The 17,710-nt window shown below is 47.2% G+C and overlaps 2 protein-coding genes across 2 annotated transcripts in view; one reads left to right on the forward strand and one right to left on the reverse strand.

Annotated features, from left to right (window-relative positions):
- The first annotated feature begins 4,542 nt into the window (after positions 1-4,542).
- LRIT2 (leucine rich repeat, Ig-like and transmembrane domains 2) lies at positions 4,543-8,030 on the forward strand. Its single transcript, XM_056495077.1, has 3 exons — positions 4,543-4,652; positions 5,038-5,819; positions 7,231-8,030. The coding sequence occupies exons 1-3, from the start codon at positions 4,543-4,545 to the stop codon at positions 8,028-8,030; spliced, it is 1,692 nt and encodes a 563-aa protein (XP_056351052.1).
- Positions 8,031-12,297: 4,267 nt separating this feature from the next.
- CDHR1 (cadherin related family member 1) overlaps positions 12,298-17,710 on the reverse strand; it is a 41,973-nt gene continuing 36,560 nt past the window's right edge. The window contains exon 17 of the mRNA XM_056495076.1: positions 12,298-12,849. Within this exon, the coding sequence (XP_056351051.1) occupies positions 12,298-12,849 (552 nt within the window). The remainder of the gene's footprint in view (positions 12,850-17,710) is intronic.

The following is a 17,710-nucleotide window of genomic DNA, read 5'->3' on the forward strand; positions in this document are numbered from 1 at the left end:
ATAGTGATCCCAAATAGAATAAGCGTGACTTCTCTCATTCCTGTGCCCACTCTCACTGTCTCACAGCTGAGGCATTGCAGTTTATCATCTCAGCTGCTGCTGTTCAAGGCAAGCCTTTCTCTACTGCACTGGTGGCTCATACACAATAGGCAGTAGGTGCAAACTTGCACAAGATCTGTCTTGTCTGGAATTGGTCAGGGGAGAACCCCTGTACTTGCTAAATTATGAGTAAAATTTCAAACCATTAAGGAAGCTGATATGAATTCAAGGCTCTGGGTCAGATTTTCAGTGGTATTAGACATATAAAGACTAATAACTCACTGGATTTTCTGTTTTGTTGTCATGGAAGGGCTGTTATGCATCTAGTTTCAGCATGGTAAGGAACAAATAATTTTTTTCTCAATTAGAGTCAATTCTCAAGATGTGCTGTAAGAACCAAAGCAAACATCTGCTATTGCACTCCTTTTTAACAAGCTTGGGCTGGATATTACCATGCCAACTAAACCATATTATGTCGATTTTTTATGCACTGTCTGAAACACCAAGCTGCAGCCTTCAATGCTTATATCCTTGATTCCAGTGATTTCTAACACTGAAAGCCATGGCAAAGGGACTAGTTGAAAAGCATCAGCCCAGGTTTGATTTCTTACAAGAAGAAATGTCATTTCAAGATGGAGTTTGACTTCCCAGCCATAACTGGCAGCACACAGTGATCTCCTGGCATTTGCTTTGGCAATCAGAGCAGTCTCTTCAACTCCACTTCCCATAGACTAGCAGACACTGTCTCTGTGCAGATTTATTTTGACAGCTTGAGTTTTAGACAGCTTGTTCTGCATTTTGGCTTCAGCCAGAATGCCACATGATGTTAAAGAGCAGCTGAACTTAGTGGACATCTGCTGTCACAATAGTGACCATTAAATTTACAAGCAGGCATAAACTAGGCTGAATTAAAAAGGCAGCAAAATCCCAGTCCAGTAGGGACCATAAGCATAATGACTGTGGCTAACACTGGGGGATTTATTTCCCTTACTTCCCCCTCCTCTCCCTTTCTCCTCCCCCTTCTCTCTACCCTAATTCATCTGACTTTGGTAAAGTGCTTCACCACTGAACTCTCAGGTTAATACTGAACCTTCTGAGTACACTTTGGAGTTTGGATATACTTATATAAATGGCCTCTCAAGCAGCAAATAAATACCAGCCTGAAAACCAGAGCATTGGCCCATGGTACTGACTAACACCACGCTTTGAAAGGCTGTTTTCCAGCCCTGTAGAAGATAGGTAGGACTGGCAGGAATTCTCATGTGGGAAAAGGAAAAAATAACGCAATTATTTTTTATTGTTTTTTTTTTCTGTTAAGCAATTCCTTTATTTAAAATAAGGTATTTCTAACAGACAACCCTGGATATAATTTTGCTTCATGCATCCCAGGACATTGGGCACTGTGCAGCTGTTCTGTGCCTGAAGATGTACATGGAGGGAAACTCCAGTAGTTTATAAACCTGTAAATAAATAACCCTTCACTTTTCAGGAAAGATGTGACTTAGCTGCCACATACTTTAAGACCTTCCCCATGGGCCATGGAGGAGGAGGGGCAAGGTGGCAAAGGAGGGCCCTTCCTTTCAAGCAAAGAAGGTTTTGGGCCTTAGAAGTGGTGAATCCCTCCCAATGTGCCATCAGCACAGCCAAAGCATCCCAACTCAGAGCCTCCCTGGTGCCATGTGTGCTGTTTTCTACTCCACCTGCCTTGAATCCCAGGCACTGATGGGTGTCTCCCGATACATGGAAAAGACTTGTGAGAAATGAGAGTATAAAGTAGCTTTGTCTTTATTCAGCGCTGAGGTGCACGGCGGATAGCTCTTCCCAAAGCATGCACACCAAAACTTCAACTACTGCTCTGTTTATTCCCTAACAGCCTAGGATTACACAATACACCTAATACATATTCATGTCCTAGCCCCGCCCACCCTCGCTTCCCGTTAAAATGATCCAAAAGTCCCTTTGTGCTTGCGCCTCCCCAGTGCCGGGGGTCTCTGATGAAGGCTTCCAAACTCTTAATCGCATTTGAACTTTTCAACTTTGTCTCTGCGTTTTAGCCCCTTGGGCACATTCCAGACCTTGGGATTAGTTCTCGCTGGTTTAGGGTTTTGGATTTATCACTTACCACTGCTAGCCTTGCACCCCTCACCCTGTTTGCAAGTTCTGGCGGCGTTTATCACAAACCAGTCTGCCTCTTCTCCCGATTTTTGCAAGCACAGTAAATGTCAGGCATTCCCCATTGTCTCAGTTTTGATGAACTATTCCTTACTTTTAATTCCCTATCTCACTCCATTCCTGGGCTCCCACCTGTCCAGCATGACTGAACACACCAGTGATCAGGGGGGGGCTTCAGCCACTGATCCCATCACAGGGAGGTGTCCCATCCCTTCTAAAGCTAAACATATCAAGGCACTGATTTTCTTCTGCATCTGCTGAAAGCTTTCTGTTCACCAGCCCTGCAGCTCACACATGGGCAAACTCCAGGATTTGCTCCTGACATCCACTACATCATAAATAGTTTGTTACTGTTATTGCCTGTTGTAAACGGTAAAATAATAATATTTCATTATAGTAAAATTATTTTATTATTGTATCATTATATATTATACTACTATAAGGATTTATTATTATTTTATGTTATTTTATACTTTATATTTTATTATTGTAAAATTATTTTTATTTTTATTATTATTATTGTAAAGTGTAAAATATAAAATTATTATTACCATAGAAAAATATAATTGTTTTATTAGGGAATCTTTTCATGGCAGACCACAGAAAGAGACCAAAGGCACTGGTGACTGTGGCATTGGCTGGGTGGGAATGGAGGCCCCTGAGCCCCTCTGCTTCAGTGGCTGATGGATGACAGGAAAGGACACACCCTCCCATGGCAGCTGTCACTGTTATTCTGCAACATCCTCAGTTTAACCAGTCAGCCCTGCTGATGGGTGTCCCCTCTATTGCCTTGGTTATATGGAAAGTGCACATGGAGCTTGTACCTCAGCTGACAGGCTGTAGTGGTGCCACCCTCCTGCAACAGGAGCAGCTTCACCAGGAAACTCCTCAGCAGCCACCACCCCCCCAGTGGGGAATTTATAGCTGCTGCATGGGCTGTGCTGCAGTCCAGCAGCCTTTCCCCTTCACTCCTGGCTCACTGACATGTTTGCATAAGGCAGCTGTTGAAAAATCGAATACTGCACCATGGACAAAAATAAGGAATATTTCAGCTAAAAACCCCAAACCATAACAATCCCATATGCTCATGGTTAGATGTGAGGCACTGCCAACACCACCATCCCCACAGACCCACTCCTTGTGGCCTGCTCCCTGTACAAGGGGGACAGAAACAGAGCACTCTATCAGCCCCAGAAGCTTCTCCACCAGCTCATTTTGCTGTTTTGCCATGAAATAAAGGCTCCTGTTGATTTAAACACTGCAGAATCAAGCCTGTGTGTTCTGCAGGCTGAAAGCAGCACAACCCTGAGAGCCACATATAGCTCTAAGCTTCCATGCTTTAAATATTTTTCTATCCTGGTCCCATAGGTTAGAGGTTAAGCAGGTTCTGGCTAATCTTGCTTGGTGACCCAGCGTCACACACAGGGGCAGTGAGGCACAGCCCTTTTCCCAGGTGTGCTCCTGTGCAGGCTGCAGTGAAGCCCATCCACACTAGATGGCCCCAGGAGAACGCAGAACTCTTGGAAAGCATAACTGAAACCTGCCCTTTTGGATTAAAAGAGATCCATAAATTTGGTTACTCAAAATCCCTTCTCAGAACAGCTTAGTTCTTCAGGATGACTGAAAGGTAGTCGGCACCTGTCTTCTGAGGGAAGCCAGAGAACAGCACTGAAATTCTGTATTTATACAAAAGAGATTGACTTCCAAGATACTCTTGCCAGAGAAGTCCATGGACTGGGGAGGAGGAATTGTTTCAGAGCACAAAGGTGCCACTTTTTCTGCTTAAGCATCCATCCTGTAGCATCCTAGTTTGGGGAGCAGGTTTTGCACCCACCATGAGCAGAACACACCCTGCACAGAGCTGCAGGCAGGGTTTGGGAGAGGATGGACTGTGCGATGGGGCACCATGGCAAATTACAGCTGTGAAGTCTGGCCATTACCATGGCTTTCTGCCTTGATAAAAGTCATCAAAATATAGGAAATAGAGATAGACCCCGTGAAATTTAAAAAAATAAAAAAATCTTGCCTGGTTAATTACTTGCAAAGCCTTGGCAAAAGAAGTGGTTTTGGCTCCATCTTCATATTCCAAATCAAATAAATATGTCTGTCAGAATCCCCTCAGCTGGAGGAAAAATGCCAAGAGTGGTCCTGTGGGTGGTTTTTAGCACTTGGACACGGACTGAGAACCACACTACATGTCTTCCTTAGGGTTGGATCCCCAGCAGGATTTATTTCTGCGTCAAGGAAGATTACAGCTAATAGGATTTGCTTCTTGGAGGCTGTTGGTGTGTTTGGTGCAAACCCCTGCACAGTGCTTTCTTAAAGGAGAATATGGACCCTGTCCGTCATATTTTTCTTCTTCTTCTGGCCTTCCACAAGATAAACCCATCAGTTTCATCTTGCATCACAGGATGCTCTTGTTCTCAGGACAGCTTTGGAAGGTAAGAACACTGTTACCCCTGTTGTAGCACCAGTGAAGGGGCTCAGACAGCCCCAGCAGGAACTTGCTGATGATGTGAGCACCGAAAGCAAGCAGATTGATGCACGGAGTGCCACCTCTAATACTTGAATTGTACTGTCTTGAGCATAGAATGAGATTTCTCTTATTTCCCTGAGAAATGTAGTTAAATACATTGCCATTTTTATGACTTGATGCATTCTTTATGGCAAAATTGGTGTAAACCCCAGGGATGGATGGGCGGTTTATGCATACCCTATATATAACACCTTATAATTATTCAAGTGCTTGTAGATCTGCATAGGGAACTGGTTTATTGGCCTCAAATATGGCATGTGACCTGGAAAATTTTCTGGTTTCCTCCCTAGGAGTTTGCTCTGCATGTCTGCACTGCTGAGGCAGATCCCTGCAAACATCCCTCAGGACATCCGGAAAATTAGAATAGAAAATTCTCACCTAACAGAATTGCCTCGTGGCTCTTTTGAAAACGTTAGTGCCTTGGAGTATCTGTGGCTCAATTTTAACAACATCACAGTGATGCACATCAAGAGCCTGGAATATCTCCCAGCTCTGAAGGAGCTGCGCTTGCAAGGGAACAAATTAAGTTCGGTGCCATGGACAGCATTTCAAGACACCCCGACTCTGAAGATCCTGGACCTGAAGCACAACCGGCTGGATGTCCTTCCAGAACACGCACTCCGCTATCTGCCCAACCTGACCTACTTAGATCTATCCTCAAATCAGCTTACCATCATATCCAGGGATGTCTTCTACAACTGGCCTGTCTACCAGAGAAGCCAGAGGACGGAGGGGCCACTGGAAGCCATTTCCAATGCCGTCCTGGCCCTCCACGACAACCCCTGGATTTGTGACTGCCGCCTGCGGGGATTCGTCCAGTTTATCAAGTCTGTGGGCCCACCTATTATTCTGATGAATTCCTATTTAACTTGCTCAAGCCCAAAATTCAGGACAGGGAAGTTTTTTCACGAAGTGGAGCTTAACAGCTGCACGAAGCCCCTGACCTCAGCCCTTGACACCAACCTGACAGTCCCGGCAGGGCTGAACATCACCCTGACCTGCTTTGTGCAAGCCAGCCCTTCCCCAGCTGTCTGGTGGACCTATGCACTCAAACTTTTAAGGGCATTTAATGGTAAGCAAAGCTTTTTCCTCTTCTTCTTCTTCTTCCTTTTTTCATTAAAAATTTATGCTGTACTATTCTACTTACATAGGTCTGCAGGCCATCACAGTCACCACAGCAACCCAGCCCCTTTAGAGCACCACAGTTATTGTGGTGGCAGTAATCCAAATGATCTTAATCATCCTGTGCATCTAAGCACATCTGACCAGCATAAGAAGAGCTGCTTCATACAGGATATCAGTCAAAGATAAAAGGAGCATGGTGTCATTTTTATACAATTATCTTCCTTGTGGATTTCAAGAAATAGCTCTTTCCTCATGATACATGATGCAGGAGCTACTAATCTTATATTAGTTGCACATATTTAATAAAAATGTAGTCATCTAAATATGCATGTACATTTACTACATATATATACTATATAATTTACTATATATTATATACTACATGCATATATGCATGTATAATACTCTGTATAACTATATTTACATGTAGATGTGTTTGTGTGAGCCCACACACACACACAAAGACTTGTATGCTCCTATGCTATTCCCACATATTCCCTCAAGAAATACTACACAAACCACGAAACTGTGGAGCCCTGTTTCCTGCCTGTGTTCATTCATGTTCTACCAACAGAAACAGAAGTTATTTTCCTGAAGTCTCACTTATTTGTATTCTTCAGCAAAGGTGTTGTAATATGAGACCTTTTCCTCCCAATTCTTCCTCCCTCATGTTTATTTTTACTGAGAGCCTTCAATAGGACAAGTTGCTATTTTCATCAGGGAAGGTAATAAGACATACAGGCAGCCAGCACACAGATTGTGTGTCCCTAATAAGCCAGCAAACTAAATAGGATAGCATTAGCCCTTAATCCTGGGTTGATATTTGCTTCCATTGCAGCGCTGTAGCAGCACTTGTGTGGCTTTCCACAAGCACATGCTGATTAATTACATACAGTTTCTTCTCAAACACAGCCACACACCTCTGTTTGGGTAGATGACAGGGTTTCACCCTGTTCTTAAAACTGCATTTCACTTCCAGCCCAGCACTTTCTGGCTTCATGCACCTATTTTGGTCTGAGCCTCTTGAGACTGACATTTTTAATCCTAACAGAGGATGGAGCATGTGTCCAAAACGTAGGTGATCCTCCCCAGTGCCTCCCCTGGCTTGCCCTGACCTAAGAACGCTGATGGCAATGGGCAGCTCGTACTGGGTCAGGGGTGGACACACTCCACGTCTCTCATGCCTGGGTGTCCCAGTGCGTTTATTGCCTTCCAGACAGACACTTTGCTGTCAGTTCTGCGGGGTTTGGCACATTCCCGTGCCCCTCTTCCTCTCACCCTGGGCAGGGCGGGCCCGTCCCACAGCGGCCTTGGGGCTGCCCAAGGCTCGGTGCTGACCCGCTCACCTCTGCCCGCAGTGTCCACGGAGCCCATCAGCGAGGACACCGTGCGCTCGGAGCTGCTCATCCCGGCGGCACGGCCAGCAGACGCCGGCAACTACACCTGCACAGCCGCAAACTTCCTGGGCAACACCTCGGTGGCCATCAGCCTGCGGGTGGTGGCCCCGTGGGCCTCCACCACGGCCCGCGGCTGGGCGCCGGGCCCCGCGGAGCCGGGCGCTCACGTCGAGGTGCGCATCGCCAAGCAGACGGTCTACGGCATCACCCTCGAGTGGTTCGCGGCGGCGGCGGCGGCGGCCGAGCCGGGGGAGACCTGGTACACGCTCCTGGTGGGCCGCTACGACGCCGCCCAGAAGGACACCATCTACATCGGGCCCGGCGTCAACACCTACTCGGTGACCGACCTGCTGCCCGCCACCAAGTACGAGGTGTGCGTGGCCGTGCGCAACCAGGCTCCCCGCAAGGGCCAGTGCGTCGTCTTCGTCACGGGCAGCGACGTCAGCCAGATGGAGCAGCGCGAGAAGCTGATCCACATCGTGGTGATCGTGTGCGCCATGGTGCTGGCCGTGCCGGCCGGCATGTACGCCTGCACGGCCGAGGCGCTGCCCGGCTGCCTGGCGCGCTGCCCCAGCGCCTGCCCGCGCCGCCGCCGCGGGAGCCCGGCGCAGGCCGCGGGCAGCAAGGAGAGCACGCTGGACAGCCTGCCCGCCGGCAGCGAGGACGGGCTCTGCCGCTCCGACGGCGGCCGCGGCGCCCGGGACCGCGCGGAGCCCGGCAAGGCCCGGCAGCCCCACAGGAACAGCGCCGACCTCTACTAGGCCGGCCTGCCCGCCCTGAGGCGCGGCTCGGGCCTGTACCGCAGCCGGGCTTGTTCTCGGAAGGACAGCGCCGGGGCGGCTCTGTGCCGGCGGGCTCGGGCACGGCGTGCACCCCGGCAGCCCTGGGAATGGAGGTGCCCGGGCAGTCCGGCCGCAGGTGTGCGTGGAGCTGCGCCTCCATAGCTCCGGGCTGCCCTGCGGCATCGCCGTGGAGCAACGCACACTCACACACCGAGAAAACCAGCGCTAACAAAAAACCAGCCCCGAACCAATAGCGATGCTTGTGCCCGAAGGCCAGAGGTGTCCCCGCAGTCAGTTGTGTCTGTAACTATTTATGTGTCCGCAGCTCTGTCAGTGCCAGGTGCCAGCTTCTCCTGTGTGCCAGCTCCTGGGAGCGGAGGGCAGCTGGGCACGGCTGTGGTCACAGCCCAGCAACAACAAATGGTGGGGAGGATTGCGTCAACGTGATGAAGAGATTTTATAATAGTTGGAGAAAAAAATACTTTGATCAGAGATGTTGTTTTTGGGGGTGTTTTTTTTTTGTTTTGCTTTTGTTTTCTTTTTTTTTTTTTTTTTTTTTTTTTCTTATTGCTCCTTGAGGTTTACGCAGCCCTAAGAGATTCACAGCTTTGGTTGTACCACAAGCAGGAAAAGTGCAAGTGCTTGAACCAGGCTGGTGGGACAAGTGGACAGGGGCAGAGAACAGTGGAGTTGGGGGCTGGAATCTGAAGATGAAAGCCAGGCACATTCCCTAAATGCAGACAGATGCTTGCCTGTCCTGCTGCTTTGAAACCAAAGCTTGCCTCTTTGCTAGAGGCAGAAAAGCCCAAAGATGCATGTAAAAGTGACTGTCTCCTGCTTGTGGAGCAGCTCAGTGCTGTGATTCTCAAGGGTCTGAGGACATGTGACTTACTATTTTTCTTTTTTGATTTAATGCTTTCCAGCACAACCAAAGCATGTGGCCCATAGACTGACAGCCCTTGTTATATGCATTATAGATGGTCTCAAAAAGAAAAATCTAGAGTAGGCACCCCAGCTGTTGTGAGCTTCATGCTGTGGTAGCTTGACTTTCTAATTGTATTTTGTTTTTTGGTGTGTGTTCTCCGTGCTGTCTCTCCTCAGGCCCTATGATTCCTCCCCCAGTGCTGTACCGTGCTGCACAGCTTTTGAACAGAGTTCTGTTTGTCACTGCTGACTCTTGCTGTTAATACTTCACAGGACTTCCTAATCTTGTCAGTCTTTTAGTGTCAAAGCAATAAACACAACAGGTTTTCAGAATACACAGAGGTCCTCTGCTTTATCTCTGTCATTTTACAGTTCAAATTGCAAAGAAACCTGGATTCCAAGGAGCTCTGGGGTTTGGCTGCAGGCATGGAGTGAGCCAGGCAGCTTCAGTACAAATTACAGGGGTCTGGAGTGGTGAGGAAGGGGCAGAAGCAGCTGGCCAAGCAGGAAAACCTCGTCCTTGGGAAGCCCTCTGCAGACACAGCCAATACAGAGCTGCATGAGCTGATGCTGGTGCATCAGTGTGGGGCCGTGGGTGGGGGGGAGTAAATAGCAAAGCACCGTCAGTAATGACTGACCTTCCACCACGGTCAGCAGGGAGGGACAACAGCACACCGTGGAGACTGCAGAGAGCTGCTGAATCACCATGAGGAAACAGCCAGGGAAAGACAAAACATGTCCTGACCACATGGAGGAAGTTCATGACAGACACTGGACACTGGCATCAGACTGAACCTGCTGCCTCCCTGCCCCTGGGGCCACGCTGCAGTGGGCTGTAGTACCACAGGAGCTCATCCAGGGGCTCTCTGTGACCCTGCCCATGGCCTGTGCCAGTGGCATCCTGCTTCTCACCTCCTCTACTTCCAGTCTGTTGGTGTCCAAAAACCCCACAGACCTTCTCCTGACTCACAGCCCACAGAAGGGTCCATTTGGTCATCCTAAAGAGTGGCCTGGCTGCCTGTGGCTGTCTGGTCACATAACAGGTGATGACAAGGCATTGTTGCCAGCAGAAGCACACCAAGCACAAAAGCACCTTTTGCAGATTTTTTAAAAAATTTATTTATTAAAAAATCTCCTTGAAGTTGAAATACAGAGTAACTGGGAAAGAGTCTCACAACAGGGTAATAAAACATCTTTATTGCCTCTTAAATATAATCTCTAAAACTATAAGCCTGTAATTCCTGTTAAATCTGACTTAATTGAATGGTCTTTATAGGCTTTCCTCATTAGAAAATGAACACTGAATACTGGCAATAACACAACACTGGGAAGACAGTGGTAGGGGAACAAATCACAAACTTCAGGGAGCATTGCAGAACCTGTGGACACTCTGCCAGCAGAAGGCAGGTGCTTGCACGGGGCAGCAGGAGTGGGGTCAGGGGCTGCACGTCCCCTCCCTCTGGCCAGCTTATGGGCAGGGGACAAGGACAAGGTGAGTGGACAGGTGAGAACCTGGGCCTCACATCACAGTGCCCCAGGAGGAGGGATAAGAAAAAACAGTAGAGAAAAGGAGAGGTGTGACAGGACAGGCTCTGGGAACAGCATTCTTGCCATGGCCCCCAGCTGGGACTCTCCTGCCCCTCTTGGCTACAGCTGCTGGCTCAGCTCACAGGTGACATGAGCCATGAGCACTATGGCTTCTAGGCAGATTGAACTGAAGTTAAAAAAGACAAGATTTTTCTTGTAAATGGGTAATTTCATATTCAACCAGCTATTTCCTAAACTGATGAAATCCTGGTCCAAAAAGGAGAATTATTTCAGCTGTTGGAGTGAGAGGAGATCCTGAGGGCCTGCTGATTCAACTGAAATGACAGCTGGAGAACTCTCATGAACTCCTTGGATTAACATGGTGTGTCCTGTCAGGTTTGCTCCCCACCTTGATTGATGTTCCTAGTACCATGTCAGCACAGCTTCTCTGCAGGGCCAGGTCTCAGAGACAGGGTGCTGCTCCTCACCCAGCTCGGTCAGTGCTGCTTTCTCCCCAGGGGATGGGAAAGAGCCAGGCCCAGCTGAAAAACATCTCCTCAGAAACAAAGCTGAGGGACAGTCTGTGGGGTAGATCCAGTGAAGAAAGTGCTGTGCTCTGGGTGCCTTTTTACTGTCACGTAATAGGAAAAAACCTGTCAGCTGCCCTGCCAGTCCCCTCCCATTAACTGTTGTTTAATTCACTCAAAAATACTGATAAGAAAAACCTGAATATTTTATGGAAACCTTATTTTTCACACACCAGTCCCTACAACAAGCCAGGAGAGGTGATAAAATATATTCCTTGACACCTTCTGCTAGCAGTGTACAACACCACAGGATCTTTCCAGACACTTCCCTGACCAACATATGCAACTTTCCAGCACTTGTCTCTGTCTTCCACTTATCATTTACCTCTCAGTTTTACCTTGTCTTCCCTGTGTATTTATGCATGTCCGTGTCCTGCTGGGCTCCCACTCTTTTGGGGTGCAGTGTCAGAAGGAGGCAGTGCTGAGTGAGTGCTGCTATTGAATTTCTGTGCTCAAATCTTGCCCCTGCTGGTCCAGGGAAGGCTGAGGTGCCCCCTCCCATCCCTCCTCAGTAGCAAGTCCAGGGCAGAAGCAAAGTGCAGCATCATGTCAATGTGCTCTGGCAAAACCCAGCGTAAGCTGCAGGAGACGGATTTCTCCAAGCCTGCCCTCTTACCTTTTGGGAATGAAGGTACTCAGGCCACGAGCACATCGCTCCGCCAGCCGTTGCAAAGCACGGTGTGCTCCGGGGACAGGGCAGTGTCACTGCCGCAGGAACCTGCACCTCTAGTCAGTGCTGCTGCCACAGCCAGGCCAACATCTTCAAAAATGGGTCTGGGATTTGAAGTGATGCATTTTCAGACACCTCAAACCCATCTGCCAGACAAGGTCAGAAACATCATCCACAGGGCCTTGGCTGAAAAAATCCTGTTTGAGAACCCGAGCTCCGGGTAGAGACCTCCAAAGCAGGGGCAGCCTGAGTCTCTGTGCACCTGGGGAGACTGGCTGGCACACTCAGCACCGTGGTCAGACACAGCTGCAGGGAGGAACCACGGGGCACGGCGCAGGAACCGCAGTGGCGACTGGACACGGAGGCAGCGCTTCTGCGGGGCGACTGTAGCACGTGGGACTTGTGGAAGGTGAGGGGTGGCTACCACAGCGAGAAGCTGCTCTGGTTCACAGGGTGCTGACAGAACAGGGAGGAGACAGCACATAGAAACATCCATGCCCAGCCACAGTCTGCAGTCTCTGGGGGCTGCTGAGAGCACCTAGATGTGGGGCTCCCCGAAAGCTGCGTTCCTCTTCTCAAACCTCATTTTGAGCTCTGACACGAGGGCGTTGTGGGTGCTGCTGTGACCTTTCTTCTTCGGTGGCTTGATGATGTGCTTGGGGGTGAGGGAGCCGGACACGGTTGGCACCCGCCAGCCTGGGCCATCGCCCCGGGTACCCGGGGCCGGGGGCGGCGGGGGCAGGGGGGCGGCCGGCGGCACGGGGAGAACCTGCACGTTGTTGTTGCTGTTCTCATTGTGTAGGCTCTTGGCGTCCTCCTCAACCACAAACTTCTCTGCAGCATTGCTGGGCCTCTTGAACTTCAGCCACTCCATCCTGATTGTGCGGGATGGCGGCATCTGTCTCTTTTTAATGATCCTTCTCACCGGCATGACTCTGTTGGACCGCTTGTTGCGCCAGAACATGGCAGTAGAGATCATGATAGTGATCAGCACCATTATGCCCATGACACCAGCTAGCACTCCTAAGGCTTTCATGGGGTTATCTTTAGTTTGCATCAAAAAGGTGGCCATAGGCCCTTTGTGAAGAGTCTGTAAAGGAGTACAAAGAAAACACATGACTTACTCTAGGTGACAGACAGTGACCCAGAAATTTCATTTGTCCAAAATATGTTACATATATATGTTATGATGGAAGTTGTCTCTAAAAAAAAAATATAAGAGTCACACAGCCAGTCCAGTCCAGAGGTGGAGAATTTAGATGTGGCTGGAGACTGGGTAAACATTATAGTACTGTGAGGTAGATGACTTGAACACAAAAGCTTACAGAAGTATTGCCACCAAATTAGGGCAGATTCCTGCATGTCACAATAGTGTTTATCTTGCAAGAATGGAGCAAGAAAATAATTGGCTCAATTACTGAGCATGGCATTAAAAGGATTAGGAGAAAACTTCAGCTTGTAAAAAATGTCAGTATACAAATGAGTAGTTAGCAGATACGTGCTGCATTCTGTTTTCAAGTACTCTTTTACAGACATAACAAAACTCTTTGAGGTAGGGGAGATAAGTGGAGCTAAAGAGCTTTGTTTATAGAAAGAAAAGAAATCAGCAATGAAATAAGCTACATATGGCATATTAAGGACAAATGAATGGCCAGTTCACTTTCCAGCTTAGCACACTGTGCGTCTTGGAGGTCCCCGTATAATTTTGCGGATTTTGCCCTGTGGGTGAAGCTTGGATCTTTTCACACTTTTCCAGTACATGATGGTGGAGATCACCATTGTAACAGAAATGGTGGAAAGGACGCCACTCATGCATATTCCATATATTGTCCATGGACGCTTCTTGAGGCCTAAAATATAGGATTTTACCCTGGACTTGATCTGGAAATATCAAAAATAAGAGAAATGGTCAACCCTCACATGGTTATATTTGAAAGAGGCCAGTATCTATTATAAATACAGCTGGGGAACTAGGCTGAAGTGTGTACAGGATAGAGAGCCTATAAAATAAAGGGAGCTAGGTGTTGAACTAGGCACAGGAGAGGAGGCAGTTGTAATGACGTTGAACTGAATCCAGAAACAGTAAAAGAAGTTAGGAAGCACATATAAACACCTGGCTGATTGGGGAATAAAGGGTAGAGACATGGCACATGGATCACCCTTGTTCAGGGCATGGTAGCCCATCCTTGGACTGCGTTCCCAAGAGAAGTTCATCATGCATACAGGTGGTATTTGAACAGAGAGTAGTGCTATGCAAGGCCAGGAGATCCTTCAGAAACGGCACATTCACATGCAGGTTTGGTTACTGAGAATAACCAAAGTGGTGTGTGACTGCAGAAAGACAGGGCTGCCCACTGTGCCCCAGTCCCCTGTCTTTGACTCCATGAATCCTCACCCAAACTTTGCATGTCTAGTGATCTGGGTTTTAGTTAGAGGTCTAAGCTCCCAGCTTTTGGTCAATGGGGAAAAAAGGACCCCTCTGGAGCAGTGCTAAAATAGGTATCAAATGCAGTGTGTATAAGGAGAACATTGTGAGTAGCTTGGACTTGAACCTCTGACTTGTAGATCAGATGGATTTCCCTGTGTGACTCTAATCTAGGATGCCCATTTCTTTACCCTCCCCAGTCTGTGGGGAAGATGACTAAGAGTATCCAGAATGTGCTTCAGAGTACCTGTTGTCATTAATGTCACATCTGTAAACTCGGGGCATGTAAATTAGCTAATGAACACCTCCTTGCATTAATTTCTGTGTTTTCACAACCTACCTCAAACAAATTATCAAGCCCATGCTTCTCCTACCCTGAATGTGTCCCACTCCCAACAAGAAAGGGGAAAAACATGCTAGTGAAACTCACAGATTGTGTCACTGGGCAGGTGGGGACAAATTTTCATCAATTTGTTGTGCAGAGAGTTCTTTCAGTATTTAATTGGGAATGGACCTGAACTAGAAACCAAAAGCAAAGCAGCCCATGACTTTGGTGGAGCTTAGACTCACATCAGCTTTACTGTTCTGCATTACATGGATTTTTTTGTACTTAAATCCCATCAGATGATAGAAATTCTACCCTGTTTTACTTAACTTAATGTGAAAGTCAGATGAATTAAGTGTCAGATAAACCCTGCTAAGTAGTATGTGACCTGAGTCCACCTGTTACGAGTTTTGTCAAGATCTATTTTACAGGAAGGCACTGATGGCTGAAGAGTATTTGACTAGGTATTTGAAAACCTTGAATAAATGAGATTAGACAGAAGTACGTGTTGCCCGTGTACTACAGCTGTGGAGGTAACAGCAGATAAAAATTGTGTGGAGAGTTTTGACATTTGGCTTCATTCAATCCTGTGGTTTCAGAAAGTCTGGCATCTGTTCAGAGCTTCCAGTGATGAAGAGATGATTAATACCAAAACTAAACCCATTAACAGCTAGCTGTTCAGCCTCTATTCTAGTTACTTAACCTCTACTATACAAAGCTTTGCCTGGAATTAGCCTTGGACAACAACTCTTCTGCATAAAATCATCAGGCATTTTGTAAGCACACAGTGGGAGAGTTTCTGTTTGTCATGGGCATGACACTGGCATGATAAAAAGGAGTAATAACTTGCAATACAGGCCATAATCTTAGCCAGGCTCCGGAGAGACTTATGGGAAGTGCACATTTAAAACATCAAGTCCTTGTGTCCATTGCCAGCAGTGCCATGTAGCCAGCTCAACAAATAGTGCCACTTTACAATTGCTGATGCTGTTGTTGTTTCCTCAAAGGCATGCTGCATTTTGAAAGGTACTGGTTTTTCTGGTACACATAAAATAAAAGCAGATACATGACTACAGCCATCAAGGGAGTGAAAATACCATTGCTCATAGAAGATAATGCTCTGTTGGGTGTTTCTTTTTTGTTGTGGCAGCTCCTCAAGAGCCTTTCCTAATGTGTGGGTTGCAGTGAGCAGAGCACGTTGGCCAAGTATCCAGAAGCTGGACCCAAAAGGAATGTGGTTGAGCTCTTCAGCCACAAAAGGAGCTAAGGCTCACCAGTTATATTTAGGAGTCTAAGTAAGTAGGCGAGCCTGTTAAGAGCCCAAGCTATTGCAGATTATTTGTAGATGTGGCACTTAAGGGACATGGTTTTGTGATGGACTTTGAAGTGCTGGATTAGTTGGACTCAATCTTAAATGTTTGGTTCAATGATTGTGTTACAGACAGCTCAGGCTGCTCAGCTTGAGCAAGTGGATCAGTACAATCTGTGCAGTGAACCAGCTGGTTCTGAGGAGCCCACTTCCACACACACAGTGTTTCTGGGGTTTTGTTCTAGCCTGATTGCAGGGAGGGACTGCCTGTTGGTGCCCAGGCACACTAGGTGGGCTCCCAAAACATATTTTCCTCTCAAAGATGTCCACTCACCTTGTGTGCTTGGAGCTCTGTGAGGCACAGACCATCCACCAGTATGTGGGGATGATCAGGAGATTTGCTTCAGAAGTGATTCTTGATCTGAGGCAGAGCACCAGCTGCCCATGCAGTGCTTATCCCAAAGCTCAGTGCTACCACTCTGTCTGGAGGCTTTGCAATACATGTGTGCAATTGCATCACTTTGCAATACAAACACCAGCATGAGGCAAGACTGCTCAAATCAAACCAATAGTTTTTTAGAGGCTAACTGCTCTGCAAATGTGGCAAGGGCTGTTCAGTGCCATCAACCACAGCTCCCATGGCTAACATTTGTATGAGAGAGGAGATCATCTCCATGTTACTTCAAAGATTTTTGCTGAACCTTTCAGTTAGGTCAATCTAAAACTGAGACTCACCAGCTATATTTAGAAATCTAAATGAGTGGCCAAAGCTATTAAGAACTGCTATTAAGATTATGCTGTCTAAATATGGACTTAAGCCTCAGTCCTTGAGGAGGTGTAAATAAACGCCCCCTCTACATTTGCAGAACCTCTGTGGAGTCATCAAGAGGCCAAGGGATGCCCCCATCAGGCCAACCCTCAGCAACAGGAGTGGGAATCAGCTTTCTCTGAAAATATCAGGCAGCAAGAATAGATTTCTGAGTGAGACATATGGATGGAAAAAGACTGGCTTTTCCAGCATATGTTTTTTTATTCTGTGAAAGGATATTTTTTATTTATTGTGAAAGAATAGGATATTAACAGATGCCCCTCAATACCAATTTCCATAAAATCAGAATCAGTTAAATTAAAAGGCCTTTGGATTTTTTTAGCACTGTATTATTCCAAGACAAGAAGGTCCTTTTGATGTGCAATACTGCTGAACTTAGCCACAAGGCATCCATCTCGAAGGGCACAGACTTGTGCTAATTGCAATGGTAAATGTTAATCAGAAAATATGCCTGTTTAATTACTTACTGTGATTAACACTGCAGGAAACCTCTAGAGGATGCATTCAAAAATATCCTCCTTATCCAAAATCAGTAATACATAAATGCCCACCAAACAGCAAAATAAGTGCCTTTGTTCAGCTGGAGCACAGAGGGATGAAATGCACATTTGTCACATCCTCAGAGAAAGAGTGTGTGTATGCAGTATGCTTACACCAAGAGATTGTTTTCTTCCCAAAGTGTTAGCAGTGACTGTGCTGTCCCTGGGACACAGGGAGTGACCAAGGGTTTTGGAGAGTGGCACTGCATCTCATGTGCCTGCAAACTGAAATCTGTTTCTGCAAAAAAGATGGGATGCTATGGGATAAAAAAATTCCCCAGCCCCAACCAACCCAAATCATTGCATGCAATGGAAGAAGTAATAGAGACAGGTACAAAAGGTAATGGATGATGTGACACTAGGTTAGTAACCCAGATCCTGCTGAAGAAACCTACTTGAAGAAAGAAGATGCTGTTGCTATCTCAGACTCTCTGTTGGGACCTGGCATCAAGAAGAGCATGGGAAGAAGGGAAAGAACTGTGTGTGCATGTCATCACATCCTCTCTGCTTCCCTTTAGATTTTA

The sequence above is a fragment of the Oenanthe melanoleuca genome, chromosome 6 (genome assembly GCF_029582105.1).
Source record: "Oenanthe melanoleuca isolate GR-GAL-2019-014 chromosome 6, OMel1.0, whole genome shotgun sequence".
Lineage (NCBI taxonomy): Eukaryota > Metazoa > Chordata > Aves > Passeriformes > Muscicapidae > Oenanthe > Oenanthe melanoleuca.

Coding starts and splice junctions, on each gene's coding strand:
- LRIT2 (XM_056495077.1), top strand. CDS start 4,543: ATGGACCCTGTCCGTCATATTTTTCTTCTTCTTCTGGCCTTCCACAAG. Junction 4,653..5,037: donor TCTCAGGACAGCTTTGGAAG/GTAAGAACACTG, acceptor TTTCCTCCCTAG/GAGTTTGCTCTGCATGTCTG. Junction 5,820..7,230: donor ACTTTTAAGGGCATTTAATG/GTAAGCAAAGCT, acceptor CTCTGCCCGCAG/TGTCCACGGAGCCCATCAGC.